Genomic DNA, 20,157 nt, shown 5'->3' with positions numbered 1-20,157 from the left:
TAAATTACATGACAGATGAATTTTATAGCAGCTCCTCCAACAGAGCTATCTGCTGACATGACTAGAAAATCATGATTATAGCCAAACAGTGATGTACTGGGAGAAATGTTTAAAACAGCACAAGTTGCTCAAGTTACTGTACACAAATCAGTAATGTTAACTTTATGGAATCCTGCTTCCCTCATTGTATTAAAAATGCATCTTTAGTTTAGAAATTACTATTTAATGAATACTGTTCAATTAAGCTACTGAACTGCCATGAGAGCATGTTCTTAGTGCAAGAACCAGGACATTACTTTATGCCGTAATAGTCATTCTGGTAGACCTTAGGAAAGGAGCACTACTGTTTTAATTAAGTTTTATTTCAGAGATCATTAGAGTGGGTTAGTCAGTTCTGAAAATGTGTAATTTCACATGCTTATCAAGGCAACATTCCTGCATTCTTCTGTTTACAAGAATGATTAGATTGCCTGTTTTTCTTTATCCGACCCTTTGAAAAACTAGTAGTGCAAAGGGTAAGATTACAAGAGGCACATTTCTCTGTTAAATATAAATAAAGCAAAGAGTATAGAATGTAGTATCTGACTGTAAACAAAAATCTATCTGAAAGTATGCTGTAATTAAATAACCTTATTAGTACTGAAGCCACTCATGTAAACAATATTTGAAACTTCTTTGGCACAACAAAGCATTTTCCCCTTGATTAATAAATAAAACACACTTACATGCATTTAATTTTTTTTAAAGATACTGATCAGCATTACCTTAATAGCAAAATTCATAGATAAAGGACTCGTTACATCTTACAAAGATATAAGAATACAGTTTGCAGTGTTAGAATACAGTTTGCAATTCAAAAATTAATTTGCAAACTTTAAAGGTGAGAGTTAAACTGGGAAGATGTAAAGTTTAGTTTCATTTCAAAATGTTTTCAGGTAATTCATATCAGTAGCTTAATTAGAGGCATAGAATTTTAAAGGATTCACTTCTGTTTAAGTATTACTGCACAGCATAATCAAGAAAAATACCTATCCAAAACTCTTTCATGGGGGAAAAAAAAACACGAGCATGAGAATATTGTCCTTTAAATTATCAATTTCCATTCTAATCCTTTTTTACTCCTGAGATCCTTTACAATGGACATGAGGGGGGGAAATTTTCCCCAAAGCTCTAAGGTGATGACATCACCATGTTTCCCCCCACCTTTACATTAACATAAGTCAGTAACAAAAAGCAGGTAACTAAGATGCACCTTCTACCTGCAAAGTTCTTCCTCATTTGGGTCTTATGATCACCTGGTGACTTGCCTCCTAATCCCTTCTTAAAAGTTGGAAGTAATCCTGATGTTTAAGATTTGTTACTCTGTTCCCTTATCAAAACCTAGGGATGTATACTGTTTCTTAATATGGCCTTATCTGAACATAAAAATAACTCTAAGTGGCATAATGGGAATGCAAATTTAACACTTACCTGTCAGTATTTCAAAACATCTAACAGGTTAAATAAGTTATTTCAGATCCTACATAATAGAACATATGCAGATTAAAATATGATATTTAAACAAGCAATGTTTTGTAATATAGTGTAAACTGGAATTCAGATATTCTTTGCTAGCCTGCCAAGACTTATTCCCTGTCTCTTCTGCAAGTGTTGACAAATATGCAGAGCAGTCAAAGAAGTGCTCTAGTTAAGAGCCTATGGAACATAGATCACGACTGTTTAGCAGAAGACTGATATTCACATATTTCATTCTAAAAGGTAATTATATGTTACTAAATCATACATACATTCTGTACTGGACTAGGATTCTTAAACAATTTAAGATCTCAAAGAGTAAGTCCGGGAAAAATCCTTTTAAAGAAAAGCATGACAAACAATGGATGTAAGTTTTGTGACTTTTCTTTAAATAGATCATTATGAAAAAAGGACAAAATAAAGCAGCATATTCTTTAGCTTGCTTGAACCTTTAAGAGTCTTCACAGCAAGTCAAATTCTGGCATACAACACAAAAGCTCTTCCTGTTATGTATATCCGCTCAAGATGGAGTTAGACCTGGACTTGTCATCTCTGCTGTAGGACTTGCAAGGTATTCACTTGATTTCAGACTTGTAAGAGATTTATAACTTGCTACAGAAGTCAGAGAACCACAGAGACCAAGCAGTGATGGAGTGTCTTCCTTCCCTGTTAAAACAGAATTACATTAAATCACTATTACAATGCAATTCCTAATACTAGATTTACCTGAACAGCAGTAACACTGAGGGAAGAGAGAAGGTCAGTATATGTATCTGTTTATAGAATGTTCATCCTCGATACAACATAAGCACACATGCACAAATGCCATTGTCAGTTTTTAGGGAAACATGCTACTGTGTCCAGCATCTCCCACAATTCTAGATGTCTAGGCAGTTCTCTCTCTACAGCTCACAGACACATCAGAGTTTTGGTGCCACGTGGTCTGACCATGCCTCTTCTACTGCTTCCTTGCAGATTCTCTGCCTCTGGAGCATCACACAGTGGTCGTTTCTTTTGCTTCTGTCCTTACTCTTTCTATCTTAACACTTCTGCCCAGTTTTTTGGGCAGTGGGGAGCAGTATTCTTCCTCCACAGCATTCCTCCTCCTCCTCCTCCCTGGGTTGGTTAACCCTTCAGGGTTGAGTCTCTGCCAGCGCCTGTGACCCATAGAGTCATGGCAGAGCAGCCAAGAAAGCACCAGGTCAAATTCAAAAGGTGCTGTGAGGCAGTTTTCCCATGGTTGGCAGATGGCAAGCTGGGCCCAGCTTTCCATCCCCTAACTCCATTAGGTCCCTGGGTTACGAGTCCAACAGGCAAATGGGGTTCCCTACTAGGGATGTAAATATAGTTTAAAAAGTTAACCATTTAAACAATTAAAATATCGTTTAAACAGTTAACTGATTAAAGGGAGGGGGCTGGGGCAGCACCAGCCAGCGCACCTTGCGGCTGGGGCCGAGGGGTTAATGGTTAAGGTGGGTTAACCAATTAGACTAATGCTTACTGGTTAACATTGTGCATCCCTATTCCCTACCCACTGAGGCAGCCACAACTCTAATGTGGAAAAAATGGACCAGGAACCCCAGTGCATAGCAGGGAGAGGCTCTAAAAGTGAGGAGGAGCCTGACCACTGGACTCATGGAGTAAGTCCCAGGGGGCCCCCCAAGAACGAAGAGGGGAGGCTTGCAGGTTCACCAGTCCTGCCCACAAGACTTAAAGTGGGTCCTGAGCATCCTGGAAAAAGAAGCAGGGCTTCTAAATCAGCTCCCCCTCCCGCCCCAAAGCAGATCATGAGGGTTCTGACTACAAGTTGGCACCTTTCAGGGTGGGCTCTGAAACATCTCTCAAGAGGGCTCCAGACCCTAAGGAAGCAAGCCACAAAAGGCCTCACCAAAGCCACTGCAGAGTTTCTATACTCCTGAAGCACGCTAAAAAGGTTTAAAAAATTTTAAAGGGAAAGACAGCACAAAAATCCAGGAGATGAGAGTCCTCTTCCTCCTCCTCAACTGAGGAAGGTGAGCTATCTGGCTCTGAAACCTGAGCAGGTTCCTGTGAGTAAACCTTAGAATAAATTTTTCCCTTCAAAATCCTCCCTTGAGGCTGCAATATCGCTTCACTCCTTGAGGAACTGATTAGGGATGGATGGAACAAGCCTGATAAGGGCAAGCACATTAACAAGAGCAATCTCAGGCTCTATTACATTCAAGAACACAAGGGACACCAAAGGTTGACACCTGTGTGCATCCCTTGCCAAAAATATGATTATTCCCTCAAAAGGAGAGTTCTACCTTAAGGACCCCAAGGCTGGAATGATGGAGGCCAGTCACAAAGAGGGCTCTGAAGCCTCCTCCGCCACCTTCTGAGTGTTCCTGGCAGTTACCCGCTTTGCAGGAGCGTCTCTTGCCTGGCTGGAACATCTGCTCTTAAGGGCTTTGAAATGACCCTAACTTTGGCTCCACTTTCAAGTCTTCCCAGAAACAGCCTTTGTAGCGGACACCTCAATGGATGCAATAAGGTTTTCAGCCCAAGCCATGGCTTCCAGTTCAGTAGCCAGGCGCCGCCTATGGCTTCAACCCTTGAAGATGGATACTTACTCTAAGCAGGTCCTATGCTCAGCCAAGTTTATAGGCTCCCTCATTTTTGGAGAAAAACTGGATAAGATGGTGGCTGACAGGATGGCAAAATCCAAACAAACAGTCTCTCCTTTCCTCATTAAGGGTCCTCAGAATAGAAAATAGACCAGCATTCAGACAGAGGCACTCCTTTTGCTCCTCAGCCTTACAGAGGTATCAGGTTTATCGTTTACCAGCGAAGGGGCAACAAATTCCCTGAGTGAAAATACTGGAATCAAAGTACCAGGGGAAATTCCAGAGGGACCTCAGTCTCCAACCCTCCCAAATCCACTTTATGACAAAGATTGCATAGGCTCCCCAAGAGCTGAAGCTAGGGGTTAGGATTTCCCATCTCCTAGAAGAATGGTTTTCACTGACCATAGACAAATGGGTCACGGATATAGTGAGTGAGACCGACCTCCTTGAGCTCCAGGCTCCACCCATCCCTTCTTCATCCAATCACCCAGCTCCAATAGCCCTGTAAAACAGTCTGATGCAGAACAAAATATCTCATCTTTTGGATATGGGAATGACAGAGTGGGTTCCCTCAGAAGAAAGGTTCTCCAGGTTCTACTCCATCATCGTACGGCAGCAAATGGGGAGTATCAGAGCCATTTTCTATCTCAAAAGCAACAAGTGGATAAAGAAAAAGTTTTGAATGGAGATTGTGGCCTCTACAGTATCATACCTGTCCCAGGAGGGACTTCTTGACTTCAGTTGACCCAGATGACACACATTTCCATATTCCCATCAGACTGCGCCTGCACAGACTTCTGTAGTTTGCAAACAGCAGGAAAGGTTGGCAACAACAAACACTCCTGTTTGGCCTCTCCTCAGCCCCCAGGGTTTTTACAAAGATGTTGATTGTGATAATGGCCAGACACCGGTCACAGGAAACTCACCTGTACCCCTTCCTGGATGACATCTGATCAAAGCTCCATTGCAGCTCAAAAGGTCACATCTTGAATGTGAAATCTTCTCCAGGACCCAGCTTCAATGCCAAGAAAAGTTCTCTAGTTTCACGCAGGAATTTATTTTCTTGCTCCAGAGCTACTATAGCACTATGCCTCCAATTGCTGGAACTTGTGGTGTCGTGCATATGGATCTCCATGGGCACAATCATGCATCAGAAGTCTTCAAGGTTTCATACTAGAGGTGTGGGATCACACCACGGAACACAAGAAAGATCAAGTATAAGTTTCAGCACAGGTGTTCAACTCCTTACAATAGTGGTCAGCCCACGACAATCTGCAAAGGCATGCCCATCTGCCTTCCAGCTCCTTTAGTCCAAGCAGTCAACACCAGTGTGGAAGGCTGGGAAGCTCACTTGGAGACGCAAAGAGCCCAGAGCCTATGGAACCAGGAGGAAAAGGCTCATAGCAAAACCTCCTAGAGCTGAGAGGGGGAACGATGTTCTAGTTCAATCAGACAATATGACTGCATATTTAAAGGGGGAAACAAGGAGTCCAACACTGCATGTGGAAGCAATGGAAATAATAAAGTGGGCAGAATCATTCCTTCTTTCCCTCAGAGTGATCCACAACAAAGGTGATCTGAACCAATATGCAGACTGGCTCGGGAGGTGCCGGCTCAATAATTCCGAGTGATGCCTGATTCAGGTGGTTTTTAATCTCATCATTCACATGTTCGGCCTCCCTTCAGCCAACCTGTTTGTGAATTGTACCAAGGCAGAGACCAAAATACTTCTCAGGCTCCCTGGAAGACAATCCACAGAAAATCAGCATTCTGGCCTACATGGACAATCTGGTCCTGACCGCGGATGACCCAGAGAGCCTCAAAGGTATGCTAGACGCCACCAGCCAAGCTACTGACTGTATGGGGCTCTGCTTCAATGCGAAGAAGTGTGCAACTCTGCACACTGATGGCAGCAAAAGGGACTTGGTGCAGGCAATGGGGTTCCAGATCCAGGGTGAGCCCATCATCCCCCTAGCAGAGGGGCAGGCATACCAGAACCTGGGCACGCCAACAGGTTTCCGAGTCCAGCAGACACCCGAGGACACCATCCAGGAGATCTAGCAGGACGCCGCCAAGATTGATGCCTCCCTGCTGGCACAGTGGCAGAAGATAAACGCCCCGAACACCTTCCTGATCCCATGCATCTCGTTCACCCTAAGGGGATCCGCTGTGGCGAAGGTGCCCCTCAACAAGGCGGACAAGATCATCCGGCAGCTGGTGAAGAAGTAGCTGTTCTTTCCCCAGAGAGCCAGCAATGAGCTGGTCTACATCGCTCACAGGCACGGCGGCGCCAACGTCCCCCGCATGGGTGATCTGTGCTACATCGCAGTGATCACCCACGCCTTCTGCCTGCTGACATGTCCCGACGCCACGGTAAGGAATAGCGCGGAGAACGCCCTGCGTGATGCAACAGAGAAGCAGATCGGTAGAGCCCCCCCCCCCCCCAACCAAGACATCGCCACCTTCCTGAGCGGCTTTTTGGATGGGGAATTCGGACGGGACGGGCGTGACATCGCTTCACTGTGGTCCCACACTCGCAACGCCACACGTCGCCTGGGGAAGTGCATCGGCTGCTGCTGGGAGTGGTGCGAGGAGCGCCGGAAGCTGCGAGTCCGGGTGCCGCAGATCAGGTCCGACAACACCATCATCACCCCGAGCGCCAGGGGCTTGCTGGAGAGGACTCTGAAGGCGGCCATCCACTCGCTGTACATGAAAACCCTGAAGCGTAAACCGAACTAAGGTAAAGCCTTTGAGTTGACCAGCAAGTGGGACGCCAGCAACCACTTTCTCACCGGGGGAGGCTTCACCCGCTTCGCCAACTGGCAGTTCATCCATTGTGCCCAGGTCAACTGTGTCCCACTCAACGGAGCCGTCCGCCATGGGAACTGAGACAAGCGTTGCAGGAAGTCTGGTTACTCCAACGAGACCCTGCCCCACATCCTGTGCAGCTGCACACCCCACTCCAGAGCCAGGCAGCTGCGCTACAACGCCATCCCGAACCGCCTGGTGAAAACCATCGCACCACGCCTGGGGGAGATCTCCGTGAACTGCACCATCCCCGGTACCGACAGCCAGCTACGACCTGACGTCATCGTCACCCACGAGGCCCAGAAAAAGATCATCCACGTCGATGTTACGGTCTCCTTTGAGGACAGGACCCCGGCATTTCGCGAAGCCCAAGTTCGTAAGTTGGAAAAGTACGCTCCTCTGGCTGACGCTCTGAGAGCAAAGGGCTACAAGGTGCAGATGGATTCCCTGATCGTCGGAGCCCTGGGTGCCTGGGATCCCTGCAACGAGCGTGTGCTGCAGACCTGCGGGATCGGTTGACTCTACGCATGGCTCATGCGGCGCCTCATGGTCTCAGACACCATCCGATGGTCCAGGGACATCTACATCGAGCACATCACCGACCACCGACAGTACCAGGAGGCGCGAGCCAGAATGACATCATTCTTCGACCATGAGAAAGGGACAAGAGACTTTCTCCGTTGGATCATATGAACTGAAACCATAAGCTCCCTAAACATTAAATCTCACCAAATGATGGTCAATCCATCCTCATCATCATATCCACTCATTATACTCCACACCCGAACATAGCCACTTTATGAAGTTCATACCCTCATATCTCAATGCCTGTAATTTGACCCATCAACCTTTTACCCCCAATCGGGGATTTTGCAGTTTATGTATTCCTTATGTCACCCAATCGTAAACCAAACCTTGCTACCTTGATAATCTGTACGTTATTCCCTGATAACCAAAACTTCTAAGCTTAAACTCTGTACTGTTCACTTTTTTTTTTAAACATCTTAATAGATTCCTTTGAGCCGACTGGTTAGCCAGACTGATGTGCCACTCTTCCCCAAATGGGGTCTTTCACTATTTTTGAGGGCTTTGATAATCCATTCCTTTGAGCCTCTGACTTCAGTGTTGGCCTTTTATTTATCCATTAAGAATTGTTTCTTAGTAGCTGTCACATCTGCAAGGCAAGTGTCGGAGCTGGCAGCCTTATCTATACGGGAGACTTACTGTGTGTTCCACAAGGCAAAAGTGGCACTCAGAATACCAAAATCCTTTCTTCTTAAGGTAAATTTCTCCTTCTGTACTTCCAAAGAACTTGCGCTTCCTTCATTCTGTCCAAAACCACAACATCCAACTGAAAAGGTGTGGCACACCTTAGAGGTCAGAGGAGTGTTGAAAATCTATCACAAGCATATAAAAATCTGCGAGAAGACTGGGCTCCTTATTCATGCCCTCCCACCCTAAATGCTAAGGGCTCAGATTCCAAGTCCTCCATTGCTCAGTGGATTAGATTATGTATTGTGGAAGCCTACAAATCATCAGAGGTTTCTGTCCCAGAATGGATCAAGCACACTTCACGAGATCCTTACCAACCTTCTGGCCAGAATGAGCAAGTGTGTTCACTTTGGAAATTTACAAAACAGCTAACACCTTCATTAAGTACTACAAGGTAGAATTTCTGTCTTCTGCAGGGGCTTCCTTTGGCAGGGAGGTGCTGTGTGTAGTGGCCAGAAATAATAGAAACTTTTGAGCGAGCTCACAAAAAGGGGAGGGAGGTACTTCTTTCTTGCCAAACTTTTGTTTCATAACCCTCCCTATATCTGTTCAGTGCTCGCTACTTCTCAGATGTCCAGAATTCTGGGAGACACTGAACTCCAGAATGTTACATTTCTTACTGATAATTTCCTTTCTGCTAGAACCATCTCCTAGAGTTGAGGGTCAGATATTAAGTGGAATTGTTACCATACGACCATCTTTCTTGGTCTAATGTATGTAGCTATTTCGTTATCTCTGGAATATTTGTTCATTATGTTATACAAGTTTAACAGATTAGGAATAACTCATCTGGCAGCAAGAAGGAGCAGAGAGTGTGTGGCCAGACCATGCAACACCAAAACTCTGATCCGCCTCCATGAGCTGCAGCAAGAGAAGAGCAGCCCAGATGTCCAGAATTGTGGAAGACACTGCTAACAAAGGGGAAAATAATCAGTAAAAAAATTTTCCGTTAAGGCTTCAACCAAACATCAGCAGTAAATTACCAGAATGATGCCATGACCAGAGATTTATTGCTTTTAATCTTTGTTGGAAAAAAACCCATTGGAATCCGTAAATGCTATTACTGAAGATAAACATGTTTTGTTTTTCATCCTTCTTGATAATTCCTCATAAAAGATATCAGATTTACACTGGTAGTGTCAGTGCAAACTTCCCATTCTGCCTCACAAACATGCAACCTGGAGGGACCACATCCCCAGAGATGAGGCTAGATCAGGCAACATGTCAATTTAACCCACGTCCTCCCTGCCCACAGTGGAGCTAATTAGTGCCAATGATGGTAATGCGTTTTGTGACAGGCAGACACTTACCCAGTGAGATCACCTTATTTCCACAGGCCACCAAACAGGGATCAGATAACAGCTTTTGGTTGCCACCAACCTGAACTGGGTTTGAACAGATGACTAAGACGTCTCACGCACTATATTGTATTTGCAACCCAGTCCACCAAAAGTTCAAGGAATTTTGCATCTGTAAAGTAGGCATTTCTGAACACTGTGCCTCTGGATTCTCATTTAAAGGGAAGCCCTACCTTTGGGGGAAAAAACCAGTATAGTGAAAATAATCCACTCTCTTACAGCACTTACCGGCATCTTCCAATGGATCTTTGCATAATTTAAGTCTTACATCTGTTTTAAAAAAAATATGGGTGACCGAATACAGTGCTTATGGAATGAACTCAACCGAACACCTTTAAAGATCTACTCTCACTCTATCCCTAGGGGAAAACAAGGTTTTTTTTTTAAACTCAATATTCTGAGCAAATATATGGGAAAGCTGGGAAAAATAATTTAACTATTTCAGTTCAGCAGCATGCATCCATCATACGAGCTCTAAAACTTTGGATGGGGTGAAAAGGGATTTTTGAACATAACATTACTATTATCAGGAAAGTTACCTACATTTCCAGCTGGATAATTGGCAACTACGAACATCTCAGAGATGAGATAAAGGTGATGTAGAAGGAGGCTTTAGCATTTATAGTTGAGCTGAGGGATGTTCATGTCACCTGGCAGAGGCAGCAGGAGTGTCAAGGTGGAGTTGGTTGTTATTAGGTGCCAGAGCACTCTTTTGGGGGGGGAGAGGGGAGGGCAGGGTGTAAATTATGTTCCGCATACGACAGCACTCTTTGGGATCAGCAGTTGGGTTTGACAACCGAGACGCTAAACTATCACTCCCACAATGAACTTCACAATCCCTTTCAACAGAAATTTATATTAAAAAATCTGCAATTCAGAAAACCACATTTTCAAATGTTACCATAAGAATACATATGTCTTATTGTGACAGGGCCGAGTGTCACTCCTATCTTCTGCTCTGTCTATGCAGACTATTCAGAGGCTTTCAGTTGTTAAACACCGCTGTGTAGTTTATTTCATTACTCTTTTCACCACCGTTACTGATCCATACACCACAGTATTTACATCAGTTTCTCCTCACCCTTCTGCCAAGAAGAGGAGAAGGAAGACCTGTCTGCACCTTCTAGCTATGCTAGCCTGCCTCTCCCTCCAGCATTTCCTGCTGGTGCCTTCTTCTACCCTCTGCATTAATGGTCTAACTAACTCTTTAGCAGATTAAAATGAGCTGGGAAGGATTAATTAGGTACAGTCAGATCCACCTTGGGAGGAGTTAATTGGTGTTTAACTGATGTGACCTAAGCTGTTGGTTCCCAGCACTCTGCCACATGTATGTAAGACACAGGAAGGCACTGTCCTGCTCTACTTGGCACTGGCGAGGGCTCAGCTAGAGTACCATGTCCAATTCTGGGCATCACACTTTAGGAAAACGTGGACAAATTGGAGAGTGTCCAAATGATAAAAGGTTTAGAAAATCTGTTCTATGAGGAAAAGTTAAAAAGACTGGGCATGTTTGATCTTGAGAAAAAAAAATACCATAGGAGGGAGGGGGACTGATAACAGTCTTCAAATATATTAAGGATGTTAGAAAGAGGATGGGGATCAATTGTTCTCCATGTTCACTGAAGTTAGGACAAGTACTAATAGGCTTAATCTGCAGCAAGGGAGATTAAGATATTAGAAAAAAACCTAACTATATAGGTAATTAAACTCTGCAATAGGCTTCCAAGGGAGGTTGTGAAATCCCCATCACTGGAGGTTTTTAAGAACAAGTTAGAAAAACACCTGTCTGGGATAGTCAACCAAGTTTACTTGGTTCTGCCTCAGTGCAGAGGACTGAACTTGATTTCTTGAGGTTCCTTCCAGGCCTACATTTCTATGAGTCTATGATAATAAGTGCAGCACTGCATTAAAAAAAATGCATTTTACAACAGATTATAGCAAAATCTGAACCATCTAAGGCCCTGACTTCCACTAGATGTGAGAGATCTCAGTACTTCGACAGATACAACCCTAAAATACATAAAAACCCAATTACCTAGTTTTCTGTACCTGTTATTCTTCGAGATGTTCTTCCATTCCACTGTAGGTGTGTGCGCATGTCTCGTACGGAGTTGCTAGAGAATTTTTTCTCTCAGTCGTACCCATTGGGGTGGTCCAAGAACCCTCTGTTGTCATGTGCCAGTATGTGCTGGAATAAGGCGGCAAAGCCGCCCGACTCCCCTCAGTTTCTTCATACCAGATAGACTCTGATAGAGAGGGGAAGGTTGGCGGGTTGTGGAACAGACATGTGCAACACATCTCAAAGAACAACCGTTACAGAAAGGTAGATAACCATTTTTTTCTTCTTTGAGTGCTTGCATATGTCCATTCCACTGTAGGTGACTCACGGATAGACAATCATGGAGGCGGACTCAAGGTCGACCTGAACAGTGCTTGTAAGACCACCCATCCAAAATTGTCATTATCCCTGGACTGATGACCAATCTCCAGTTTACAAATGTCAATGATAGGTACTTGCACCAAGTAAGCCACTGATGTTGCCTGTGCACTAGTAGAATGTGTCAGTGCCTTAGCTGGGGGGCTATAGTAGCTAGCAGGTAATAAAACAAATGCATAAAGAGATCCAGAATGAAATCCTCTGAGAATCTTAGTTCTGTCCGCAATCACAACGAACAACTGAGTAGAGGTCCTAAATAACTTAGTATGTTCCAGTTGGAAAGCTAGAGCCCTTCTCACATTCAACAAATGAAGTCTCTCCTTAGTGCTGTGGGCATGAGGTTTCAGAAAGTCAGCTGATAGATTACTTGATTAATGTGAAAATTAGAGACCACCGTAGTGCGAAGTTTTGGGTGAGGATGAAGATAAACCTTAAACCTATTAAAAATTCTATATAGAGGCTCTGACACTAGGGCTTTCAACTCTTCCACTCTTCTGGCCAAGGTGGTGGCCACTAGAAATGCTACATTCACATAGAAGTAAGCAGAGCGCAAGTTGCAAGGGATTTAAAAGGCAATCCTGTCAATTTTGTTAGGACCAAGTTCAGATCCCAGGATCTTGCATGTGTGGATTTATTCTGACGAAGCCCTTTAGGAATCTGGCTATGATGGGGTTGGAAAAAAGGGATCTACTATCCACCAAGTTGTGGAAGGCCAAAATAGTTGCCAGATGCAACCTTAGAGCGCGAATAGATAAACTGTGTTTTAGATATAGAAGATAAGTTCAGCATGAGGTCCAGGCCTGCTCTGGAGATATAGCTTTCTGTCAGGACCAAATGGAGAAGCATTTCTACTCAGCCAAGTAAGTGCTCCTAGTTGAGAGTTTTGTGCTGTTCAGAAGCACTTTGTGAATGTCCTTTGAACAGGATCTTTCAAAGGGGTGTTATCCATTAAGCATCCAGGCTGTCAGATGGCAGGATCAGAGACGAATAGAGCAAATGACCATGGTCCTGGGAAATCACCTCTGAGTCCAACAGGACAGATAATGGAGGTTCAATTAGCAAGGTTAGTAGAGTTGAGTACCAATGTTGACAAGGCCATGCTAATGCTATAAGGATGAGATGAGCATGGGCTTGTTTCACTTTAGACAAGACCCTGGGTAGCAAAGGAATTGAAGGAAAGGTGTACAAGAGGGTATTCTTCCAGGATAGGAGGAAAACATCTGTCAGTGAGCTGCCAGCTGAGACCTCCCCTGGAACAACATTGATGGCATTTTCTGATAGTCTTTGTTGCAAATAAATCCATTTGGGGAGTTCCCCCAGAGCTGGAAGATGGATCTAGCCACATCTGGACGTAATGACCACTCAAGAAAGCATATGCTCAGCTAATCAGCTTACATGTTCTGTATCCCTGGAAGGTAAGCCCTTGAGGTGAATCAAGTTGGTTATGCAAAAGTCCCATAGGTGAACTGCCTCTTGGCACAGTTGAATTGATTGCACTACTCTCTGTCTGCTTAAGTAAAACATAACTGCAGAGTTGTGTGTTAAAATTAAATTCTTTCCCACTATCTGGGGGAGGAAGGCCGAGCAAGCTAGATGTACTGTCTTAGCTCTGACATTTATATAAGTCTTTTGATCTTGAGATGACCAAAGACCCTGAGTCTGCAGGGACCCCATAGGAGCTCCCCAACCAAGGGATGATGCATCTGGGACCAGAGTGAGGTGGGTCGCAGGGAGACATAGGAGACCTACACAAACTTTCAGAGGGTCCATCCACCAATCCAACAATGACAACACTGACACTGGCCCTGGAACCACTTTGTCCAAATGACGATGATTCAGGGCACATCCTAAAGCTAGCCATGCCTACAGCTTTCCGAGATGCAGCCTGGCATGCTGAACTACACAGGACCATTCTGCCATGTGACCCAGGAGACTGAGGCAGCTGCGTGCTGTGGGGAGTGGGTATGTTTCAGCCTCAACAGTAATGTTTCGAACCTGAATTGTGGCAGTCCAAGACCACCCCAATGAACCTATTCTCTCTACTGGTTTTAGGATTGATTTGTCCTGATTCAGCAGAAGTCCCAGTACATCAAAGGTGGACAGGACAGTGGATACACTGGAGAACACGAGCCTCAGACTGACCTCTAATCAACCAGTCATCCAGGTACACAAACACATGGACTCTTAATTTTTGTAGATGTGATTTTTCCACCCTGCTTAAGACAGACCGACATAACATCAGATTGGTGCAACTGCTTAGGAAGTGGGATAAGCGATTGGTAAACAAAAGGTGTGAAACACATGGAACTATAGTAACTGGTACCCTGGCCTCAACCAACCCATTAAAATGCCTATTTGGACAAGGCAACTGGATGGGATGAGATAGTTGCTGCTGAAAAAGAGGGCAGTGGAAGATGCCTTTTATAACCCCTGCCCTTTCTCCTTGGTGCATCTTGGGACCAGGGAGCAAAAACTTGGTACCCATTTGGCTGCTCTGGATGAAATAGTTTCCTTTTCGTCGCTGGAGTATAGAGTCGAAGAAATTTTAATAAAAACAAAGGGAGTCCTTGTGGCACCTAAGAGACTAACAGATTTATTTGGGCATAAGCTTTCATGGGTTAAAACCACAAGGACTCCTCATTGTTTTTGCTGATGCAGACTAACACGGCTATCACTCAGAAATTTTAATGTTGCCCTTGAATCTTTCAGGCTATAGAGCCTGTCATCCATCTTCTCTGAAAATAATGAGGGACATTCGAAAGGGAGGTCCTGGATGGTCTCCTGATTGCAAACGTGAACATCTTCTCATAGTATGAGCTGATGCCATGGTTGAGCAGTCCTGGCAACCAGCTTACTCTCATCCACTGTTACTGCAAACTCCTGTCTACCATCCTTTTGGTAATGTGTCTTTAAATTTTAAAATATTTTTCCAGAGAGTAAAGTCATAGTGACTCAGGAGTGCCTATTGGTTTGCAATCCTGAGTTGCAGGCTTCCTGCGGAATAAAGTTTCTGACCAAACAGATCCAGTCTCTTGGAATCTTTCCCTTTTAGTATTGATGCTTGTTCTCCCAGTCTCTTCCACTCATTGGCAGCTGTCAGCACAAGGGAACCTGGGGGAGAATGAGAATAGAAATGGTCATATCCCTTAGAGGGGATATAGTAACCACCTCTCAGCTCTTGCTGTGGGGGGCAAGTAGGAGGATGTGACAGTCTACACTATTATGATCACCACTTTTACAAAATTATGACAAATTTTGTACAAAGTATGCCTTATGAGGTGTCAGTCTGCTGAATGTTATTGTCCTGTTAAAATGTGTGTATCAACATTGTATATGGAGTTATGAGATTCTACTATAGGTTTGTTACTGAAACATATTGTAAGTCTGGGAAACGCCCACAGACTAGCTCCTCAGAAATAACAAAGGATTGTCAACAAAGGCCTGGCAGGTCATCCCAAACATCATGTATACAGAAGGTGCAAGCAAGAAATTTACAATTAATCTGAGAGACTATGATGGATCTCACGTACACAGGAGACTGCTTTGTCTACACCCGAACGGGGTTGGCGGGGAGGGGAGAAGGAGGAGGGTATAAAATAAAGGACAATGGCTTCTTCATTACTTCTCTCCTCCTCCATGTGTGGTCCTCTTGTGGTGGTAAATCATTTGTCAGCTCAATAGTCTCATCTGATGATGAGGAAGAGGATGAAGACCTGGCTCTATGGTGATTTATGTCTTGCAGAGGAGAAGCTTCTACCAGAAGACTGGTACCCATCTTAGCACTGAGTACTGGTGTATGATGCCAATGCCTCAGTGCCAATGCCCCCGAAGAGCTCTCAAGGACACAGAGTGAGATGGTTGAGGGAAGGTCCTAGCTAGAGGGGAGACATGCCATAGTGACCAAAAGAGCCACTGATATGGGCCAAGGCCCCATCCTTGCCCAGGCCACTGTCCCTCAGAAGGATTTCAGTGTTGAGTTGCTGCATGGCCTGTGGTCCCAAAGCCTCTGATGGAGGGTATGTTTCTTATCTTGGATGTCATACAGACAACCTCATCTTCAAGACCAAAGAAGAATCTGACACTTCTAGCAACAGAGAGGTAGAACCAGTGGTATCCAGTGGGGATATCACCACAGGCTTGCCTCTCTACTGCACTGGCTTTTGAGGAAGCTTGGACAGTAATAGTTCTGCAGTTTCTTGACACAGTGAAGTAGAAGCTGCAGGCGTCAATACTGGCTGTAGTCCTTCTTGTAGTACCGGTGATACCAGTACCAAGAACCTATGTGGGTCCCTTGCAGCTGCGTACACCTCTGGGGTGGTAGTGATCGGCACTGTCTGATGGCTCCGCAAAGTTCTTTCAGGGATAGCCTCAACCTGACACAGGTTCTGGAGGCAGCAATTCCCTCTTTCTGGGCAATGAGTGCCCCAGGGAGAGTCTTCCCCCCCCAAACATTTCGCAGAGTCTCGGCTTCTACTTGGCTTTGGTAATAATCCACTCAATTGAGGTACTTAGCCTGAGGAAGGCATAAGCATTTTCTTCAGTACCGGCAAATGGGACCGAGGTGCCACAGACATCTCTGGTGGGGTGTTCTGCTGATGTACTTAGGACACTTTTCCTGTAAGATGATTCTTATGGAGGGCAAAACTCTGCCTCCATAAATAAGCACTTGAGCCTACCTTTCTTTGAGCGGGGCTTGAATCCCTTACAAATGTCACATTTGTCACTAATGTGGGATTCTCCCAAACATTATAACCTGGCCGGGTGTGGGTCACTGACCAGCACAGGTTTAGCACAAGTCTGGCAAAACTTAAAGCTCAGTGAGCAGGGAATTGTTTTGGTACCAAAAGATAAAAAGTGGTCAAGAGACTAAAACGAAAACCTAGCACTAAAATCTAGCTAAACAAACTACCATTACAACTAATTAACTAACAATAATAGGATATGTACACAAAGAAGTGAGGGAAGTACTTGTTACAACAAGTCTGCAATCACTCCAACAACCACCACTGGCGGTAAGAAGTAAATGAGGGGAGTCGGGGCAGCTTTGACCTTGAATACTAACACGCAGTGGTGCGTGGCAACAGAGGGGGGTTGGGTGAGCCCAACAGATCCCGCTCAGGAAAAAAATTCTCTCACAGCTGTGCATGAGGCATGCACACACCTAACGTGGAAAGGACATGAGCTAGTACTTGAAGAAGTAAAATGGTGTCAAATGTGGCAAAAATAAAAGAAACCACACTGCTATCACAGAGAGACCAAGCACAGGGTGTAACATTGAACTAGGAATTACTCTAAGTGAACTAGTGTATGCAATGGGTCTTGAAACAGATTTGGATTTTAAAGGCACTGGTCATGACGACAGTTTTTTAACTGGGAAAAAATAACTTTATCATAGCCATTAAAGATATGTTTAAAAAAGGGGGGGGGGGGTGAGATTTTGTATTTCCCAGGCTGCACGTGACTAAAGTTTGAGGGAGTAGGAGGAATTCTTTATAGTAACTCATATTAAACATTTAGATTCTTAAATGTCTTGTTGCACCTTCCTGCTTATTCACACTTATTCAAGAGGGTACTTGAACGAAAACTGAAGATACAGATGTGTAGTGCTAGCCACCGATTTTGTCTGTTGCCTACCTTATTTTCCTATCCCTTAATTTTAATGGAAAGCATATGGCAGCCTGCAGCATTGCAGACAAAAGCAGCATCTGAATGCCAGATGGCATGAGACTGGACAGTAGGAAAGACTGAAAGTAAGAACAGTGGGAGAACAACATTGTAAGGGAGCTGCAAACCCCAATGCCTGGAATTTTAGGGACTAATGGAACCTTAGGTTAATTATAACAGAAAAATGACACCAGATCCCACATGGTGAAGGGGGAAACGTAAAATCATATTTGAAGTCAATATAAAGCCTTGCCTTAAACACAGCACAAAATAATGTACTACTCATATCACTGGGACTTGATACATGCAAACATATTTTCAATAAGGTGCTTGGGAAAAATCAGTCGAGTCACACACTAACTTTGAAAAGGTACATTTTATTTCCTTGCACCTATCAGGTTGAAAGTTTACTCTCCAGAAGAAAAGCAAGATGCCTTGATGGCTGAAATTGAAGAGAACTTGAAAGTATTTATTAAAAAGTATTAACAAGGACCTGAACAAAGTGGAACTTTCAGGCAGTATTTTACCTTCACTTAGTAAATTTAATCCATCTTCCTTTCCATCTCTATCTTGTGAATTACCTGGATCCAGAGATGTCTGAGAAAGACTAACTTCTGCTGAGAGTTGGTCCAGACTTTGAAAACTTTTCCTGTAAAACAGATATCATTTTTCCTAACTTTCAAAGAAAAGTTAAATGACATTCTATTGAAATTTTAGTGTGTTTAATCACGGTCTTTTAAAAAAAAAAAAAAACAGTGACCAGCTAATCTTGCTTTCCTTCAATATTGTCTCTATTTCAGTTTTTCTACCGTGAACTACTGAAAAGATGAATTTGGTGAATCCACTAGAAAGAAAAATAAAGAAGAAATACTGTAGTAAATGGAAAAAGTTAGAATTTTCACTACAAAAGATTGAAGCTTAGAAGAATGAAAATTCATTACGAACAACTAACTCTGTTAGGGTTATCAAATATGACACAACGTACTTCCTCCCCCCCCCCGATTAAATGAACAATATTAGCAAAGGCATCTGAAGATGAACTGAATTATATGAAAGTATATTATAAGTAGCTCTTTAGTACATAGGAAAAGCCAAATGCAAAATTAATCCAATGTGACCATACCCTTACAGTTTACGTACACAAACTTCGTGTTCTTCGGTTTCATCCATTTAATTTCTCACAGGAAAGTTAACCCTGGTTAGGACATTTCTAGAGCTAAACACCACCTTTTTAGAGCTACAAAAATTTCCATTTTCTTACTCTGAATAAGGTTCATAATAGTACAAATGACCAAAATGGGTGAGAAATTTAAACTCTCTATTTCACTGCCAATGTGAAGCTAATAAAATTTGCAAATGTGTTTCCTTCTGAGAGGAATGGATGCATTCACCTGCCAAGAAGAAAAGAAAAAAAAAGGGGGAACAAACATTCCAACTATAAGTTACTAAACCCGCTGGAACTATACAGCTAAACACTAATAAAAGATGCAAATAAGTATGCAGCAAACAGACATGTGCCAGACTCTCTCTCAGTCTAAAGGTGGTTGAGAAGGAACTGAGGGTGGTTCACCTGCACAGATCTATGTAGCCTCAGTACGGGACACGAGGATGTGTAGGACATGCATGCAGGCCGAATGGCACTGCTACCAAAAATCTCCAATCAAAGGCACAAGAGTGCATGTGCGCTGAACGTGGAGCACCCACAAGGATGCTACTCGAAGAAGTATTAGTATAAGCTAAATTATTACTTAATTGGCATCACAGACTGGATGGGATAAATTTCATGACTGGAATACTGGTATAGAGGGGTACAGCTTGTTCAGTAAAGACAGGCAAGGAAAAAAAGGGAGGAGATGTTGCACTGTACATCAAGAATGTAGTCACTTGGTTTGAGGCCCAGAAGGAGTTGAGAGGCCAACCAGCTGAAAGTCTGTGGATAAAGATAAAAGGAGGGGAAGGGGTGACGTAATGGTATCAATCTAATATAGACCACCAAGGCAGGAAGAGAAGGTGGATGAAATATTTCTAAAATAAACAGAAATATCCAACAGATATTTGGGTACTTAAAGTCCCCTATTACTACCAGGATTTTGTATTTTGGATAAGTAATATAGCAAAAACCAAAATGTCCATTAAGTTCCAAAATGTGTTGGGGACAATTTCTTGTTTCAGAGGGAGGAAATAACTGGGGCAGGCATCTTAGACTTGATTCTGACTAACAGGGAGGAATAGGTCGTGAATCTGAAGGTGGGAGGCAATCTGTTGAAAGTGATCATGAAGTGATAGATTTCATAATTCTAAGGAAAGGAAGGAGAGCAGCAGAATAAGCACAATGGGCTTCAAAAAAAGCAGACTTTAACAAACTCAGAGAACTGGTAGGTAGGGACCCATGAGAAGAAAGCCTAAGGGAAAAAGGAGCTCAAGACAGCTGGCAGTTTCTCAGAGAGCCAATATTAAAGACACAGCAGAAAACTATTCCAATATGAAGGAAAGAATAGTAATAGGCCAATATGGCTGC

The 20,157-nt window shown here is 43.6% G+C and overlaps 1 protein-coding gene across 1 annotated transcript in view; it reads right to left on the bottom strand.

Moving 5' to 3' along the window:
* Positions 1-519: 519 nt before the first annotated feature.
* Positions 520-20,157, bottom strand: part of RUNDC3B (RUN domain containing 3B) — a 174,470-nt gene continuing 154,832 nt past the window's right edge. The window contains exons 10-11 of the mRNA XM_034760380.1: positions 18,167-18,288; positions 520-2,181 (exon numbers count right to left, since the gene is read on the bottom strand). Coding sequence (XP_034616271.1) covers positions 2,036-2,181; positions 18,167-18,288 — 268 coding nt within the window. The 3' untranslated portion in view covers positions 520-2,035. The remainder of the gene's footprint in view (positions 2,182-18,166; positions 18,289-20,157) is intronic.

This window comes from Trachemys scripta, chromosome 2 (genome assembly GCF_013100865.1).
Source record: "Trachemys scripta elegans isolate TJP31775 chromosome 2, CAS_Tse_1.0, whole genome shotgun sequence".
Taxonomy (NCBI): Eukaryota; Metazoa; Chordata; order Testudines; family Emydidae; genus Trachemys; species Trachemys scripta.
Note: the sequence above shows the minus strand (reverse complement) of the source record. Positions and strands in the feature narration are given on the sequence as shown.